Source organism: Notamacropus eugenii, chromosome 3 (assembly GCF_028372415.1).
Source record: "Notamacropus eugenii isolate mMacEug1 chromosome 3, mMacEug1.pri_v2, whole genome shotgun sequence".
Lineage (NCBI taxonomy): Eukaryota > Metazoa > Chordata > Mammalia > Diprotodontia > Macropodidae > Notamacropus > Notamacropus eugenii.
In genome coordinates this window covers 294,119,929-294,136,874 of record NC_092874.1, presented here as the reverse complement: position 1 = coordinate 294,136,874, position 16,946 = coordinate 294,119,929, and the positions used below count along the sequence as shown (strand labels likewise).

The following is a 16,946-nucleotide window of genomic DNA, read 5'->3' as shown; positions in this document are numbered from 1 at the left end:
GTGGGGCAATCCAGAGATCTTGATAGGGACTCTATGGGAATGAATACAGATCTTGATGGGAGTGGTCGGCAGCCTGGGGAAATGGGGTTTTCATGGGATCCAGGGTGGGGGGTGCAATAGAAAGGGGTGAGTGAGATGAGGAGATTGTGAAGAATTTTCATAATAAAAATATGGGGAATATGGGATTTTCTAAATAAAATTTCTCTTCCATAAGGCCTCTCTCCTTTGATACCTGAGTTTCAGGTATCCAGGGCTTGTGGACTGTCAGTTGGTTTCCCGCCCCCCCTTACCAACTACCAGCTTTCTTTATGAAAGTGCTATGGGCTGTAACTGAAACTTGGAAGTTTCTCCAATCTCCCCTTTGTTTGTTGTACTGTTGCCACTTCAACACTACCAGTTACCGCTTCTCCCCCTCCCCTCTTTTCTGAAGCCACATCAGCAGTTAAGTTAGATATTAGATGAGGTAATTGTGTTGGGATAGGTGAAGATTTCCCAGGGTTTGTCTAGCTTTTCAAGCTTAGATTGTGAGCTCACCTCCCAGCCACTGGAGAGGTGGAATAGCGGGGAGGTGGGATTCTCTGCGTTAGGGTATAAAAATTGTGCTTCAATTTCTGTAAGTTGCCACCCTCCACCAGATTCCCCGAACTGGTAGAAGGACGTCCCTTTCTCGAGAATTGTAATAAATCTTTTTCTTTCTGTTCTTATTGAGAAGCCTCTTCATTTATTTAAGATTTTGAGTAAAGGTCTTTTTATCCCACACAGGGGCCATCCCTTGACTCATTTCTTAAAGAGGCCTATTCATTGAATGAGTGTTTCTCACTCAGAGTGAGAATCTGAAAAGATCTTAGTCTAAAAGGGCCAGGGTCTCTCATTGCATTCGGAGTCATCTCTAGTCACCCTGATGAATATCTGACCACTGGACCCAGATGGTTCTGGAGGAGAAAGTGAGGCTGGTGAGCTTGCACAGCCCTCCCTCCCTCAAATCCAAGTCAACTGTAAGTCAAGTCATCATTTCGCTGATGTCATGGTCCTCTTCGAAAATGAAGGACAAATACACAACAAGAAACTAACTAGGGCCTCTCTCTCCGGGGCAAATGGGCTGGACAATGGAATTAAAACTCTAAGCTACAGCTCCTGGCTTACATATCCCTGATTATCTTATCTCTGCCCACAGAGCGCATTTTCTCTATAAGAATCCCTAGTTATCGTGACTAGGGAGCATCTCCCTTAAGGTACTTTTACCTCCCATAAAGAGGACCCTCCTTGGTGTGTGATCCAGAATAAATGCTTTTACCTGATTTGGAGGCAGCCTGAATGAATTCTTTCCAGACAATATCTTCACACATGCCCACACACACACACCTTGCACCTCAACAGTTTGGTGACCTTGCACCTCATCACAATCATCTAACCTTCCAGCCTTGGAGTCAGGAAGACTCATCTTCCCGAGTTCAAATCTGGCCTCAGACACTTACTAGCTGTGTGACCCTGGGTAAGTCATGATAATGTTTAATATAAATTTTAGACTTTAATAAGGGCCAAAGTTTGAATTAAGAAGAGTCTGGACCTAATAGTCTCCTTTGTTTAGAGGATGCCTTTTGATGTCAAGCAAATGGGACTCCCTTACTCCCTTATCAGACCCTTCTTCTAGCATCCTAGTGTGAAGAAAGGAAAACACAGATACCTTGGGTTGTAACTTCAGCTTTTGTCAAACTCTGTTAAGATAACAACTTCAAAGGCCTGATTAGGACAGCAAGCCTGGTGGGATTTTCTTACCCAGCTGGAATCCCAAGGCCTGACCAACATTGCTTTGTTAATTGTCCTGTCTTACTGAATTTATGGTTTGCTTAATTAGGAGAGTTTCTTTCTCACGGCAAAATGTATATAAGTCAGAAGATTTCTGCACTGGGTAGCCAGAACATTTCTGGCTCCATAATGCATTATGTTACCATTGTCTTTAATAGGGAATTGATTAATTAATTAAATCATAAAATGTATGCATTTAGCTTGTTGCCTTTTCTTAACAAGTTTTCAGGTCAACAGTCACTTCACCCTGTTGCCTCAGTTTCTTCATCTGTAAAATGTATGTGTGTTCATCCTTTGTTGCTGAAGAAGACCATGCCATCAGAGAAATAATGACATGACTTGCACTTGATTTTGTTTTTTGAGAGAGGCCTGTGCAGGTCACCAGCCTCACTTCTCCTCCAGAGCCATCTGAATCCAGTGACCAGATACTCATCAGGATGACTGGAGATGACCCAGGATGAGGCAATTGAGTTAAGTGACTTACCCAAGGTCACACAGCTAGGGAGTATCAAGTGTCTGAGGTAAGATTTGAACTCAGGTCCTCCTGACTCCTGCACTGATGCTCTAACCACTGCACCACCTAGCTGCTCCTACTGTAAAATGAGCTGGAGAAGGAAATGGCAAAACACTCAGGACAACTGAAGATTGCCAAGAAAACCCCAAATGGGGTCAGGAAGAGTCACACAGTCTAAACAATAACAACCTCTTAATTTCCATTCCACTTGGGGGCAGGTTGAATTCTTTGAAAAGTTTTCCTTTTAGGATATATCGAAGGGGTATGTTGGCAGTGAGGAAAACAACAAAGAATCAAGTAGAATTTCAGGTTCCCAAAGATCTAAATAGAATGTGGAATACCTGGGGTGTATGAATAGGTGTGGACTTAATCCCACTGGACCCACACTGGAGAATAACAATGGGAAGGACAGTGGAGCAGTATTGGTAAAACTATTTTTCAAGGTACTTCTAGAATAGAAAAGGTGGAAGGGGCAGGAAATAAGGAATGAAAGCGAGGTAAATAGAGACTGTGAATTTGTCCCTCATCTCTCATCCAAGCTGATCCCTAACCCCAAATGCAGGTCCCTACTCTGTGGCCCCAGGGCTGCTCTATCTCACCCCACCAAGATACAGGTCGTGTCGGCAGCTCAGAACAATTAGAAAGCACAGTATATTGGAAAGAGTTCTGGAACTAGTCAAGAAAAAAGGGTTCAAGTCCTGGGCCCACCCTGAGCCTCAGCTTCCTCAGCTGTAAAATATAGATAATCCATGGAAGGGTAAAATAGAAAAGTATTTCATAAACCTTAAGTGAGAACTATTTCTGAGGAGTCAGAAGACTATTCTATTTAATCAGTCAATAAGCATTTATAAAATGCCTATATGCCACATACTTGCCAGATGCTGGGGATACACACGTACAGACACACACACACACACACAAATGGAGCAGACTCTCCCTTCAAGGACTGTCACGAGAGGCTCATCTTTAATGAAAGTGCTTCTGCTCCGATACTGCCCTTCCGTGGGTGATCCATCCAACTACTGAATACCTCATTTCTTCTTCTTGATCTAATTCTATTTCTACTATTGTTTGGCTCTCACCTTCCTTCCTAAATGTCCCAGCACCCCTCCACTAACCAAGGAGTTATCTTCACTAACTCAGGGGTGTTGTGACACTCCGATGAGATAATATTTGTAAAGCACTTTGCAAACCTTAAAGCACCCTATAAATGCCAGCTATTATTATTATTACAACTGTCCGATCACCAGGCTTCTAGTCTGGTGAAGACTTCGCTCCCGAGCTTTCTACAGCATTCCTGCAGAGCACAAGCAAAGTTCATCAAGCAGTACTGGGATATGCCAGAAAAGGTTTTACAACCAGGAAGAAGGAGGGGAAGAAATGTTTGCAGGATGCACTATTAAGTTTAATGTGTATTAACATTTAAGTGGAGACAATCAACAAAACAACCCAACCCTGATTTGCAGGGATTGCCGATTTCTGAAGATAAATACTCGTGATGAAAATTTAATAATAAAGAACTGAGAGCTTGTTAGAATAGACTCCAATATATTCCCCAGGATAAGGCAATCTATATGGTATGCATAGAACAAAGGACAAGTCTTTGAAGGAAGGGAACCAGGTCAGCCAGGGAAGGTCAGGAGACTCATGGAAGACAAAGGGAAGATGAAAGCCCAGTGTCCAGAGGTAAAAGAGGTACTTTGGACTGGTTCCCATTAGGAACTGCTGCCCAGAAAGCTGATCAGATCAGAAAGGCCCAAAGGCTTGAGTCTTATTGTAAGGCTTAAGAATGAGAAGGATCAGAGCCAAGAGTCCGTTAAGTCCCAAGATTTTATGAACTTCTGGATCTGCAGCCTTTGACAGGTCATAGCAATTTACCACCCATCCCCATACCTTATTGCATTTCTATAGTGTTTTAAAGGATTTCCAAATGTTTATTTTTATAATGAAAAAAGCAGTCACCTATGAAGATCTGGGTATGTATCAGTCCATTCACTTACTAGGTCTGAAACCCTGCATCTGGAAAATGAGAAGGACTGGTCTGGATGACCTCCAAGGTCCCTTCCAATCTATGTCTAAGATCTTGTGAATGACATGAGTTCAGTAGTCCTTATCCTTGTCTGACAGATGAAAAAATGGAGATGAAGTGGTTTGCTTAAGTACGTGAGAAAGGGTCAACGCTGGGGCTGTGACCCAGGGAAGTGAGGGATAAACCCCAATTCTCTATTAGAACTCATCTTATGTATTCTACCCACCCCTAACCCCCTCCCTACCCTACTTTTCTTCTATAAAACTTTATTAGTAAGATCTCACAGATGGAACTCCAACTCAAATCTTCTGACTCTCAGTCCTGAACTACACTCAACTCTCCCCATCGTGTTATAGGAGAATGGCATTCTTTTATTCTAGAAAATGGTCCTCCCCCAGTGGATTGGAATTGGCCCACCAGGATGTCCAGGCTGCAGTTTTCTATCTCCACCGTTTAGCTCAATGCTTGTAAGGGTTTAATGTATATTTCATTCATCCATCATTGACAATTTTGTTGACCCTTTAATTTAAGGAGCTCATCTGGAGAACGGTTTCTCCCAAAACCCTTGAAGAGAGACCTACTTTGCCCACACCCACTATGGTTTTCAGAGATTGGTTTCAAACAGGAAGAAAATAGGTGGCTGTATAGAAAGATTAAACACTTCACATTTATTGACACTAAAAGATAGGAGGAGGTAGGTCTGGTAATCAGCACAGGCTAAATTTCAGAGGGCCATATTTGGAGCTAAGTAAGCCCCTCTTTTTCCCCCATTCTCCACTTCAATCAGCCCCACTAGATCCCTTCACCATTACCAAAGGTGCCTCCATGCCCTCCCCCCCTTTACCGGATGGCATTTGTCTTTTGTCTCTGAATCAGAATATTCCATGGGCTTCCCAGAGGAAAGGGAGAGGTGGGGTGTGCCACCCAGGCCACACCTTGAGAATAAAAACATTTGGCCACTGTATTTAAAAAAGACTTAGAAAAACTGTTAGGTTGGGCTACCCCCCCATCCTGGGGTATGAAGGCTGGTGGCCTGGGAGCAGGGAAGGTCCCTGCTTCAAAGGGTCTTGCCTCTGCCCTCTGAGATGACATCCTCAGGCCGGGCACGCATGTACCATTCTATCCAGGATCCATCATAGATGGCCACATCAGGCTTGCCACAGAGATATGCACCCAGGGCTACATGGCAGGCAGTGACACCTGAGCCACAAGTTGCCACCAGGGGCTTTGAGAGGTCCACCTTCTTCTCCTGGAACAGTCTTTGGATGGCATCTGGATTTTTCTCCAAGCCCTCTTCGGTCAGGAAGTCAATGAAGGGAATGTTCAAGGTGCCAGGGATGTGGCCAGGTTCAATGCCTAAAGGAGGAAAAATGGATTTCAGTGGGAGGTAGGAAGTAGCAGGGGTGGGTGGGAGGATGGGGAAACTCAGAAGAGCTGGGTTGGAATCCTGGGTTTGGAACTAACTACCTGTACCTCAGTGCATAGCACATAATAACACATAACTTCATAAATGATTACTGATTGACTGACCACTCTCTTTCTGGGCCTCAGTTTCCTACTCTGTAAAATTAAGTGGTTGAGATTAGAAAATCATAAATCTAGAGCTAGAAGGAACTTCAGTGGTCATTCACTCCTTTTGGAGACGAAGAAACTAAGGCCCAGGATAGTGATTGAATGGCCTAAGATCACACAGATCATAGGAACAATACATCAAGAATTGGAAGTGGGTCTGAATTTCTTTAATCCAACTCTTCTTTTATGGATGTGGGAGGGTGGGGGGAAAGGTCCAGGGAAGATAAGTGACTTTCCTAGAATCACATATAAAATAACTGATAGAAGCATGTTTTGAACACAGGTCTCTGACTTCAAAGCCAGTAGTTTTTCCATGGTACCACATTGTCTGCCTTATGGTACCTTCTAACTCTAGTTCTGCATCTTAAAATAAAGTCTGAAGGGAGATTGTGAAGAATAAAGGATGTAATTTAACTGCAGAATAACAGAACAAGTTGTGGTATAGGATTGTGATGGAATACTATTGTGCTATAAGAAATGATGAACAAGGTGCTCTCAAGAAACCTGGGAAGATTTAGCTGAACTAATGCAAAGTGAAGGGAGCAGAACCAAGAGAATGTTGTACACAATAACGCTAACATTGTAACAATGATCAATTGTGAAAGATTTAGCTACTTTGATCAAGACAATGATCCAAAGCAATTCTCAAGGACCCATGATGAAACATTCAGGCAGCTCAGTATACTCAGCCAGTTGGGTAATTAAGCTCATCCTTTCCCAAGGAAGGTAAATTTTGATGGCCAGAAGCTACCCAATTAACTTGGGGTTTACTGGCTAGATTTCTTTCTCTTTCTCTGTCTCTCTTCCTTCCTTTCTTTCACAAAATTTTAAAGCCAGTTCACTCTGAAGCTCATGGATTGCACCATAATAGGTCTTTGCCCAAGCTCCACTTAATGGATGCATGTTGGGCACCCCTGAATTAGAGTGAATATCAATGGTAACTGTTTCTCTTTGGAACAGCAGCCCTGAGGGTCTTCCCCTCCCAGATTCATTTCTTTTTCTAATTAAAGAGGCCATCCTTTGATTTACTTCTTAAAGAGGCCTATACATTGAATGTGTGTATCTCAAAGTGAGAACCTGAAAAGACTTTAGCCTAAAAGGGCCAGGGTCTCCCATTGCATCCTGTGCCATCTCCAGTCATCCTGATGAACATCTGGCCACTGGACCTAGATGGCTCAGGAGGAGAAAGTGAGGCTCACTTACTCATATCCAAGTCTACTGCAAATCATGTCATCATCCTCTTTGAAAACAAAGAACAAGCACAACAGTGGTGAAACATGCTATCTACCTCTAGAGAAAAAAAAATTGATGAACTCTGAATGTAGATGGAAGAACTTTTAAAAATTCTTTATCCTTATTGTTTTATTTTGCTTGTGTTTTCTTTTGCAACATGACTAATATGGAAATGTATTTTGCATGACCTTACATGCATAAACAAAATTAAATTGCTTGCCTTCTCAAGAAGGGAGGCAGGAGGGAGAGAATTTGGAACTCAATTTTAAAAAATTTAAATATCTATATGTAATTGGCAAATATTCAACAAAATAAATGAAAACATTTTTAAATGGAAAAAAAGGAAAAGCACATGGCCTGGGAGAGGAGTAAACTGGCTTTGAGTGGACAAGATCAGAGGATTAAGGGTAGCAAGGGATCTTAGATATCATTTTATCTACCCTATCTCCCATTCATTGACTACAATGATAAAAAAAATGCCTAAAGAGAAGGGACTTTTCTAAACTCCTATAGGTCATTGATGTAACATTTGGGTTTTAAGACCCAGTTCTCTGACTGAAAATCCCCAGGATACTTTTCACTATTCCGGAGTGCCTAAGGATGGGTGAGGTCTCAGGTGGGGACACCTAAATACCAGCTGCTTTCATCTAAGATCAAGCTGGTAAGGGATCATGGGACTAGTATGTAACAGACCAAAGAATCACAGACCTATAAAAGGCCTCAGTAGCCCTCCACATCTCCTGGCACTGAAGTAGCAACCTCAGCTCCAATATCCCTGACCAGCAGTCATTCAAAGATTCGTTTGCTTAAAGACCTTGACACTAGAGGAGATATTGCCCCAAGGTCTTGTTGGGTGGAATGTAGGCAGAGTAATTAATTTGGCAGTTAGAGAGTGCCTGGAGTCTGGGCCTTGCCTTTTCTGATTCTCATTTCTCTACTTCACAAAATGAGGATAATGTTTACAAATTATCCACCTCACAGGAGGGTGGAGTGGCATTTAGTAAAGAGCTGCATGAAATGATGGTGACTCAGTACCCAGGCACATGGAAATGATTGTTGGTTCACTATAATCATTAATGTTACAAATTAAAATAATTAAACAATAAATTAAAAAATAGCTAACAATCAAACATATTGAGCTTTAGAGTTTACAGAGCCCTTTATGTTTATTTAATCCATTTGGAACATATAACAAGGGAGGTAGGCTAATTGTTATCCTTATTAATCATTAATTATTAATATTATTATTGTGTTGTCCTATACTATCATAGATGAGGAAACTGAGGCAAGCAGAGACAAAAATGACTTGGCCAGGGTGTCCAAAGCAGGACCTGAATTCATGTATTCCTGATTCCAAGATCAGAAATCAACATATTAAGCTAGAATGCCTCTTAGCTAGGTGGTGCAGCGTTGACAGCTGGGGACTGGGAGTCAGGAAGTCCTGAAGTTCAGTCTTGCCTAAGATGCTGCACTGTGACCCTGGGCAAGTTCCGACACTTTTCTGTGCCTCATTTGGACTCCATGAAAGCCTTCAAGGATTGACTTGACCTCTACTTGACTTACTCGATAAACTATAGAGAGAATTCTCATACAGATATGGGTTAAATTGGCTCAGTGGATCAAGTGCTGGGTCTAGAGTTGGGAAGACTAGAGTTGAGATCTCAGAATTATTAGTTAGGTGACCCTAGGCAAGTCATTTGACACCTACCTTTCTGCCTCAGTTTCCTCACCTGTAAAACGGGGAAAATAATAGCACCTCCCTCTCAGAGGTGTTGTGAGGATCATATAAGATAATATTTGTAAAAAGACTTGCACAGTGTGTGGCACATAGTAGATAGACACTTAAAGAATGTTTCCTTCCTCCCTCCCTTCTCTCCCTTTCTCCTTCCTTCCTTCACACTGAGATTCTGCAATTATTGACACAGTTATAACTTTGAATTTAGACAACGAGGAAACATGCCCAATTAAATATTCCCAAAGGTTTCAATAACTCACAGAACATAGCAGTACCTGAAGGGGTCTGTGACCCACAGAAATGGAGGGCCCATGAACCAAGACAATACTCCAGAGTTTGAGTGGAGGGATACCAAGTATCTGGTCCATCCAGTCCAAGCTCTGGGCCAGAAAGATTCCAAGGGGTCCCCACACTTAAGGAATGTAAGGATCTCGCAGAGCTTCACTGACCACAGCCACCCCCTCCAAAAGCCTTCTCCGAGGCATGCAGGTTCTGGCTCTAGAAGGTTCTGCTAGCAGTACACAGGCACAATCCAAAATGCTTCAAGGTAGTGCCTGCCATCTGAGGACCAGCCCAACTATCAAAGACATGCTATCTTTGGGGTTAAAAAGATATAGAGGAGATATAGACAACCCCATTCCCCATTCCAGGGTCTCCTCAGAACCAAGCTCCCCTCCTTGGCCACCACTGCCCTCTAGGTGATGACTTCCCCTTTCAGAATAGAAGTTCCTTGAGGGCAGGAGCTGTTTATGTCACTGTGTCCCTGGTTCTTAAGGCGAGTGCCTGGCACAGAGTAGGTCAATGTTTAGTTATTCTTTCATCCCTATTTTACAGATAAGAAAACTAAAGCTCACAGTGACTCCAGGCAGGTGAAGTCAAGAATACTAGAAAAAGTTTGGGATTTGAGGATCTGGGTTCAAATTCTGACTCTGCTTCTTAAAACCTGGGCAGCTAAGTGGTACACTGCAGAGAGCTCCTGAGTTCAAGTCTGACCACAGACATCTAGTGGCTATGTGACCCTGGGCAAGTCACTTAACCCTGTTTTGCCTCAGTTTCCTCCTCTGTAAAATGAGCTAGCAAAAGAAATAGCCAGTCACTCCAGTATCTGCCAAGAAAATCCCAAAAGGGGTCACAGAGAGTCAAGACACAGTTGAACAATTTACAACTTGGGGGACTTTGGACAAATCCTATCACTCCTCTAAGCCTCAGTTTCCCCATCTGTAAAATGGGGACAATAAACAGCCTCTTCCCCACCGGGCTGCTGTGAGTATCAAATGAGCAATGGATATAAAGCTACAGAAATGGGGGCTGTTCTCATTATCTCATCACTGTTGCTATCACTATCTCACACTGACCTTCAGTTTCCCTCAAGCTGTTCCCCATGTCCCTCTGGGCACTCTAGCTCAGAGCACTCTCCAGCACCCATGCTCCAGTTGGACAACTAGAGGTTCCAGCAGGGAGCAGAGGGCAAACTACAGGGCATGAAAATAAGACAGTGATCGATCGGTCCCCTCCCATTCATGTGTTCAGCAGCAAATACCTCCCATCTCAGCTGTCCCAGGCTGGTGGTTAAGAGCTCCTCACCACTCCAGCCAGTACGTCCATGGTACTTGAATGCTTGCAAATGTAAGCTTATCTTATTAAATGTAAGTTATCTTATTTGTGGAAGAGAAGATGAATGGTGGTAGGGGAATGTCTGGATGGAGCCCCATTGGGACAATACTTGATGGCAAATAAGATTGCCCATAGGCACTTGTGTTTGTCCTTCATTCTCAAAGAGGACCACGACATCAAGATGATGACAGGACTTGCAGTTGACTTTGATTTGAGTGAGGGAGGGCTGTGCAAGGTCACCAGCCTCACTTTCTTCTCCTGAGCCATCTGGATCCAGTGGCCTGTTATTCCTCAGGAGGACTGGAGATGGCCCAGGATGCAATGCAGGACCTTGGCCCTTTTAGGCTAAGGTCTTATCAGACTCTCACTTTGAGTGAGATATACCCATTCAATGAATAGGCCTCTTTCAGTAATTACTCAAGGAATGGCCCCTTTTAAGAAAGGAAAAAAAAGGATAAAAAAAAAAATCAAACTGGGTTGGGCTGAGACTGCTTATCAATAAAACAAGAGGATTGGAGTAGATGGCCTCCAAGGCCCCTCTGGGCCTCAGTTTTTTCATCTGTAAAATGGCAGGCCTGGATGTGAGAGCTTCTGAGATCCATTCCAGCTGCAGTGCCATGATTTTATGGTTTGTTTAATCATGGAATTTGGAGTGGGAAAGGGAATCTTAGAAATTCTCCAAGACACCATGTGGTACTGTGGAAAGAGGGCCTGGAGTCAAAGCATCTGGATTAAAATCCTAGTTTTCCCTTTCTCTCTTGTGTGATCTTGTCCAAGTCACTTAAATCCCATGGGTTCCTCCACTATAAAATAAGGGGCCATCTAAGTGCCCTTACAGCTCTAAACTTAGGATCTTAGGACCCTACCCCTTATTTTACAGAGGAGAAAACTGAAGAGTGGATTGGAGAAGTGAGTTGGGCACAATCACCCAGGTAGGAAGAAGAGCTGAGATTTGACCCTGGGTCCTTTGACTGCAAATACCATGTGATCTTTCTGCCATCTCCTTCCCTCAGTCCCACCTGGTAATATACAGTGCTATATTACCTTCCCGGGGTTCTGGCTCGATGCCCCTGAAGCGACCTTCAACACGGGCATCCACAACCTGAAACTGGCGTGATTCAATGTTCTCCTTGATTTCTTCATAGGTCTTCACAAACAGCGGGTTTAGGGTAGCCTGGAATTCTGCCTGAATTGGGCGGGCCCTGCCTGAGCTCAGCGGGTAGCCCTCCCGCTTCCAGTTCCTTAACCCTCCATCCAGCAAGGAAACAGTCTCATGCCCAAAGGCCCTGAACATCCACCACAACCGGGGGGCGGAGAACAGGCCCTGGTCACTAGCATCATACACCACCACGTGGGTGCCGTTCCCCACTCCCAGCTTGCCAACATACTCAGCAAACTCCGCAGCATTGGGCAGCATGTGCTCATAGGGGGACGTCCGGTCACTGCAGATGTCAATGTCAAAGAAGGCCGCTCCAGGGATGTGACCTTCTTCAAACTCCTGCCGAGGGTCTCGGTTCATCTTTGGCAGGTACCACGAGGCATCCAGCAGCTTGAGGGGCTGGGATTCCTTCAAGGACTTAGCCACCCACTTGGCTGATACTAGAGCTCTGAAGAGGGATCGCGCAGACATGATGCCTCTTGGCTTTTGGCCAGCTTCGGTCTGACTCAAGGCCTGCTGGGATCCTCTAGACTAGGTAAGAAGAAAGGGAAGGATCAATGACTAGGAGCAGGGAGGTGACTAAGCACACAGAGGGCTAGAATCCAATTGTAATTTGTGTTATCAAGAGTCAGAGAGAGCATAACAAAGGGAGAGGGAGGGAAGAATGAATGAAGGAAATGAGGAAAGGAGGGAGGGGCGGTCAGAGTCCAATAAAAACACTACACAGCAAACAACTAGCTTCAGTGAACTCAGAGTGCTGATTCAACAAAGTCACTCCGTCCCACCCACCTGGCCTCAGCCAAAGAGATTAGAGAGACCATCATTCCATGGAGTCCAGGGAGTCAGGATACCTGGGTTACTTGGGGAAGATAACAGTTCTTGACACCAAAGGGTCATTTAGTCCAACCCTTTCATTTTACAAATGAGGAAACTGAGGCCCAGAGAGCCAAAGTAACTCACTGAGGTCCACAGGAAATGTCAAAGTCAGAACTTGAACCCAGGACCTAACTCTAAATTAAAGCTTCTTCCCCCTGTGCTATGTCCCTAGTAGGCAATCTGGGGAAAGCAGGATTTCATGGGCCACACCAGCTATATACCATGGAGAGGAAGGTAGATGCTGAGCCTTTCCCTCCTAGTGTGTTGTAATGGCAGGAGATGTGGGTGCAATCCCCTGAGCAGTGGTGTTCTTGAGACTAGAGACATGCACTCCCTTGCCACATCTCCTGGTGATGAAAGAGACTTAGTGACAGAAGGGTAGTGACTTACCCAAAGCTATGCATCAATTTCTTAGCAAAGATAGGACTAGACTGGCCATTAGAGTCTAGACTGTACACATAAGGGAACCAGCCCTGCCCATGTCCTTCTGAAATGCCAACTACATGCCCTAAGGAATACAATCTCTCCTTTGCCATTCCCCGCTTCTACCTGGGTGACTGTGGGCAAATCCATTCTCACAGGGGCTGTTTCCCACTTCTGTAAATGAGGGGATCTAAAATGATCTCAATAATTTCCAAAATCCCTCCTCATTTTGACATATCATGCCTATGTTTCTAGTTCTGACATCAACTGTTCTAATGTTCTCTCCCTCACTGACAGGTTAAGTGCTAAGGCTGTTATCAGGGGCAATATTTTAAATTCTACCGACCCTCCTCCCAGCACAATTCAGTCAAATTCCCCAAGAATCAGTTAAAAGCTGATACCATTTCACATGAAAAGGAGGACAGTGTAGTGGGTAGAGACTATGTGTCAGGAAGACCTGGCTCACACGGGTTGGGTGACCCCGGGCAAGTCAATTCCTTTCTTTATGCTCCCAAGGTGATTTTCTAAGGCTACAAGATGCTGAGCTGGTATAGACAATAATAACAACAGTTAACATTTATACAGCGATGACTTTGTGCCAGGCACTGTGTTAAGCACTTTACAAATGTAGTCTCATTCGATCTCCACAACAACCCTGGAAGGAAGGCGCCATTATTATTTCAATTTTACACACGAGGAACCCGAGGCAAACAAAAGGTGAAATGATGACATCTAAATTAGTAGAGGGGGAGTTTCCTCAGACAGAATTCCCTACATCAAATATATTCCAAGTCTATTTAAAAGGGGAGGGAAAGTGGCAGGGAGGGGAAGAGCACTCACTGACTTTGAAGTCAGAAAACCCAGGTTCACTTGTCAGTCTGACCTAGGCTTAGTCAATTTAACTGTACGAGCCTCACATCCTCCAGTGTGAAATGAGAGATTTTGACTGGATAACCTCTGAGGTTCCTTTAAGACCTCAGTTTATGATCCTCAGACCTCCATTCAAATTCTAGTTTATTCATTCCCTGGGTGAACTTGGGCTGAGTCACTTCCCTGGTGGTTCCTGACTACAATATAATAACAACACTTACATAGTGCTCTACTTGGACCTTCACAATAAACCTGAGGTAGGTGCTCGGTTTACAAGTGAAGGTTCTGAGAGATTAAGTTATTTGCTGAGAGTTGCACAGAATCAAGTGTTTGAGGCAGGATTCAAACTCAATTACATGTGACCAGTCCACCATTCTAAGCTAGGCACTGAAGACAGCAAGATCAAAGGAAAAATCAACCAAACAAAATGGCGCTAGTCCCTGCCCTGCTCTGAAGGAGCTAACATTCCATCCAGCAGGATATATACATGTCACACACATGCACACATACATGTACACACAAGATGATTAAATATAATTTTAAAAATTAAAGCAATGATTTCTTTGGTGTAGGAGCTCCTCCTAGTGAGAATGCTCCCTTCACTACCACACACCACCACCTGCCAAATACAAACTACATGCAAAGGGAATCCAAAGGTGTTTCTTGGGAGAGGGGACAATCATGGGGAAGGTGGTACCTGAGCCATCTCCTCCACGTACAACTCCTAGATCAGCTCAGTGTCCCTCCCTGGATGAGTTCTCAGGAAGTCTGGTTTTTACTTTCAGCTCCCTTATTAAGGATGGTCAGGAAAGGTTAGACTAAGCTTAGCCAACACCCCCTACACACCCAGGTATATCCTCATTCTCAAAAAGTAGGTAAAAGAATAAGGGAGGGCCATGGATTTGAAAGCCACCTTCTCAGACATAGGAGCTGGCTGTTTTGTTTTGTTTTTTTATTTCTGAGGGAGTGGAACAGATAGAAAATATGGAACTTGAGAGGTGGAAATGGAAGCCCAGAAAGGAAAAGGGGCTTATCCAAATAGCACATGAATGGTAAGGAATCAACCTAGGATTTGAACTCAGGTCTACTAATAATCCTGTTAGTCCATAGGTTTAGAATCCAGGATTGGAGCAGAAAGGGTCCTCAGGTGCAATGTAGCTCAACTTCCTTGATTTACAGAGGCCCAGATGAGACTTGCCCAGGATTACATTGCTACAGCAATGGGCAAAAGATTTAGTTAGAAGTGATCTCAGCAGCGACCGACAAATGAAACTGAGGCCCAAGGAGATCAAGGAATCGAATGAACCTGCACATTTCCTTGGCTATACAGGATGGGTCCCAGGGCTTATGTGGCTTGGAGTCGCTGGCTGAACCTCCCTTGGGAGGGAGTCCCAATTCCTGGTGCTGACAAAAGGGGCCCAGTGGAGCAGAAGGCTGAGAAGAGCTTACTAGCATCTAGTCCCCATTTTACAGAGTAGGCAAAGGGAACCTCAGAGCAGTCCCGCGATTTGCCCAAGGTCACACGGCTCAAGTAATGGGGCAGAAGTAGTTCGCAAAACCGGCCAGGGTCTCTGCCCGCTAAGTCAGAGCTCCCTGTATCTCTAAATGGCTGCCCCCCTCACCCCTGGACAAATACCAGACTGAGTTTAGTTTCAGGGAGCACCCAGTTAGCCTCCAAAACATCACTAATCCACATGGGCTGGGGGTCATTCGGCGCTCTGCCGCTGAGCTTCCGGTTACTCCCCCAAGGACAGCTGGGTTAGGCTGGGGGAGGGAAACCCTCCCTCCCGGCTGCCCTCCACACCCCCTGCTCCTTTACCCAGACTACTACAAGCCACCGCTGGCCCTGGGGCAGTGCCAGATCCCCCGGGCGCTCCGATTGTGCTGAGGCCGGAGCCGCTGAGATTTTGGCACCTTGGACATGGGTACGGGCTTGGTGTCCTTCCTCCAAGGGCAAGGGCCGTAAGGAATGGAAACTAGGGGAGATCTGGGAGTCGAAGAGAGAGTCGGGGGCCCAGCACCCACCCCACACGAGTCCTCACTCACCACGGTAGGGGCCGGCCCAAACTGACGGCTTCTCCGCCCCTTCCCCTGCGACGGCGACGCCAGTGGGCTGGTCCCTGAACGCAGGAAGGAGGGTTCTAAGGGCTGGGCAAGCGGCGAGGGAGGGACGGAGGCAGGGCCCAGACTGGGCTTCCTTTTTGAACAACTAACTTTATTAAACAGGGCGAGAGAGGGAGTGGCAGGCGGGAGGCCGGCGAGGGGTGTCGAGAAGGAAGGCACTGACCTGTCTGGCGGCCAGGGCCCACCGAGACAAAAAAGAAAACGAGGGAACTAGCCCATGGACCCAAGGACACATGGGGTGGGACTGGGAGAACCTAGATCTTAGGACTGTCCGGGGCACCTGGAGGATAACACCACCGTGCCCCCCTCCCCGCCCCCCAACTCCCTAGAACAGGGCGGGAAACGGAGATCATGGAGGGAAGGGATTTGCCCAAAGTCACACAGCTAGGAGCCAGCCGAGGCAGGATTTCCAAGCCAGGCTGACGCCGTTCGGGTCCATGGCTCTGGCCATATCTCTCAACCACCTCTACATAGGTCCAGTGAGGAGGAGGAGTGGAAGGGAGCAGAGGAGAAGGGGAAGGGGGAGCAGAGAAGGCACGAACGAGCACAGTCCAGGGATCAAGGTCCCCTACCCTTCCCCTACTCCCACCTTCCTGCACTTCCTGTCCAAGCTGGTTCTCTCTGGGTTGGAATTTCTGGTTAAGCGGAGCTCTGAGTCTAGCGCAGGGTCAAGTGTGTTCCACCGGCTGGCGGGTTACCGCGAGGGGGTGCAGGAATCAGGGAGAGGTGTTACGATCTCTCCTCCCCCTTCATTTGGGGACGCTTTAGGGAAGGGATTACTCCTGAAGCTGGGCCTGCCTCCCACAGGAGTCCTTTGTTTCGGGGCTGGCCAGAGCCCAGGATGTGGTTCAGCTTTTTACTGATTTCGCTTAGGAACTAAATGCTCCCTGCTTTAAATGAATCCCCCTCCCCCAGCCCTTCAGCTGGGCTGCCCCGGTCACTACTCCCCTCCTCCTCCTCTTCCCCTTCCCCCTTCTCTTTCTCTGGAAGG

General features: G+C 45.6%; 1 protein-coding gene across 3 annotated transcripts; it reads right to left on the bottom strand.

Moving 5' to 3' along the window:
- Window positions 1-4,996: 4,996 nt before the first annotated feature.
- Window positions 4,997-16,720, bottom strand: MPST (mercaptopyruvate sulfurtransferase). Of its 3 annotated transcripts, none has more exons than XM_072655948.1 (3): window positions 16,545-16,720; window positions 11,548-12,193; window positions 4,997-5,705 (listed from the first exon to the last, which is right to left on the bottom strand). In XM_072655948.1, the coding sequence occupies exons 2-3, from the start codon at window positions 12,131-12,133 to the stop codon at window positions 5,407-5,409; spliced, it is 885 nt and encodes a 294-aa protein (XP_072512049.1). In that variant the 5' UTR covers window positions 12,134-12,193; window positions 16,545-16,720; the 3' UTR covers window positions 4,997-5,406. The 3 variants fall into 3 exon arrangements, with proteins under 3 accessions (XP_072512049.1, XP_072512050.1, XP_072512048.1); XM_072655949.1 differs by lacking the exon at window positions 16,545-16,720 and adding an exon at window positions 15,878-16,070; XM_072655947.1 differs by lacking the exon at window positions 16,545-16,720 and adding an exon at window positions 14,529-14,615.
- Window positions 16,721-16,946: the final 226 nt, after the last annotated feature.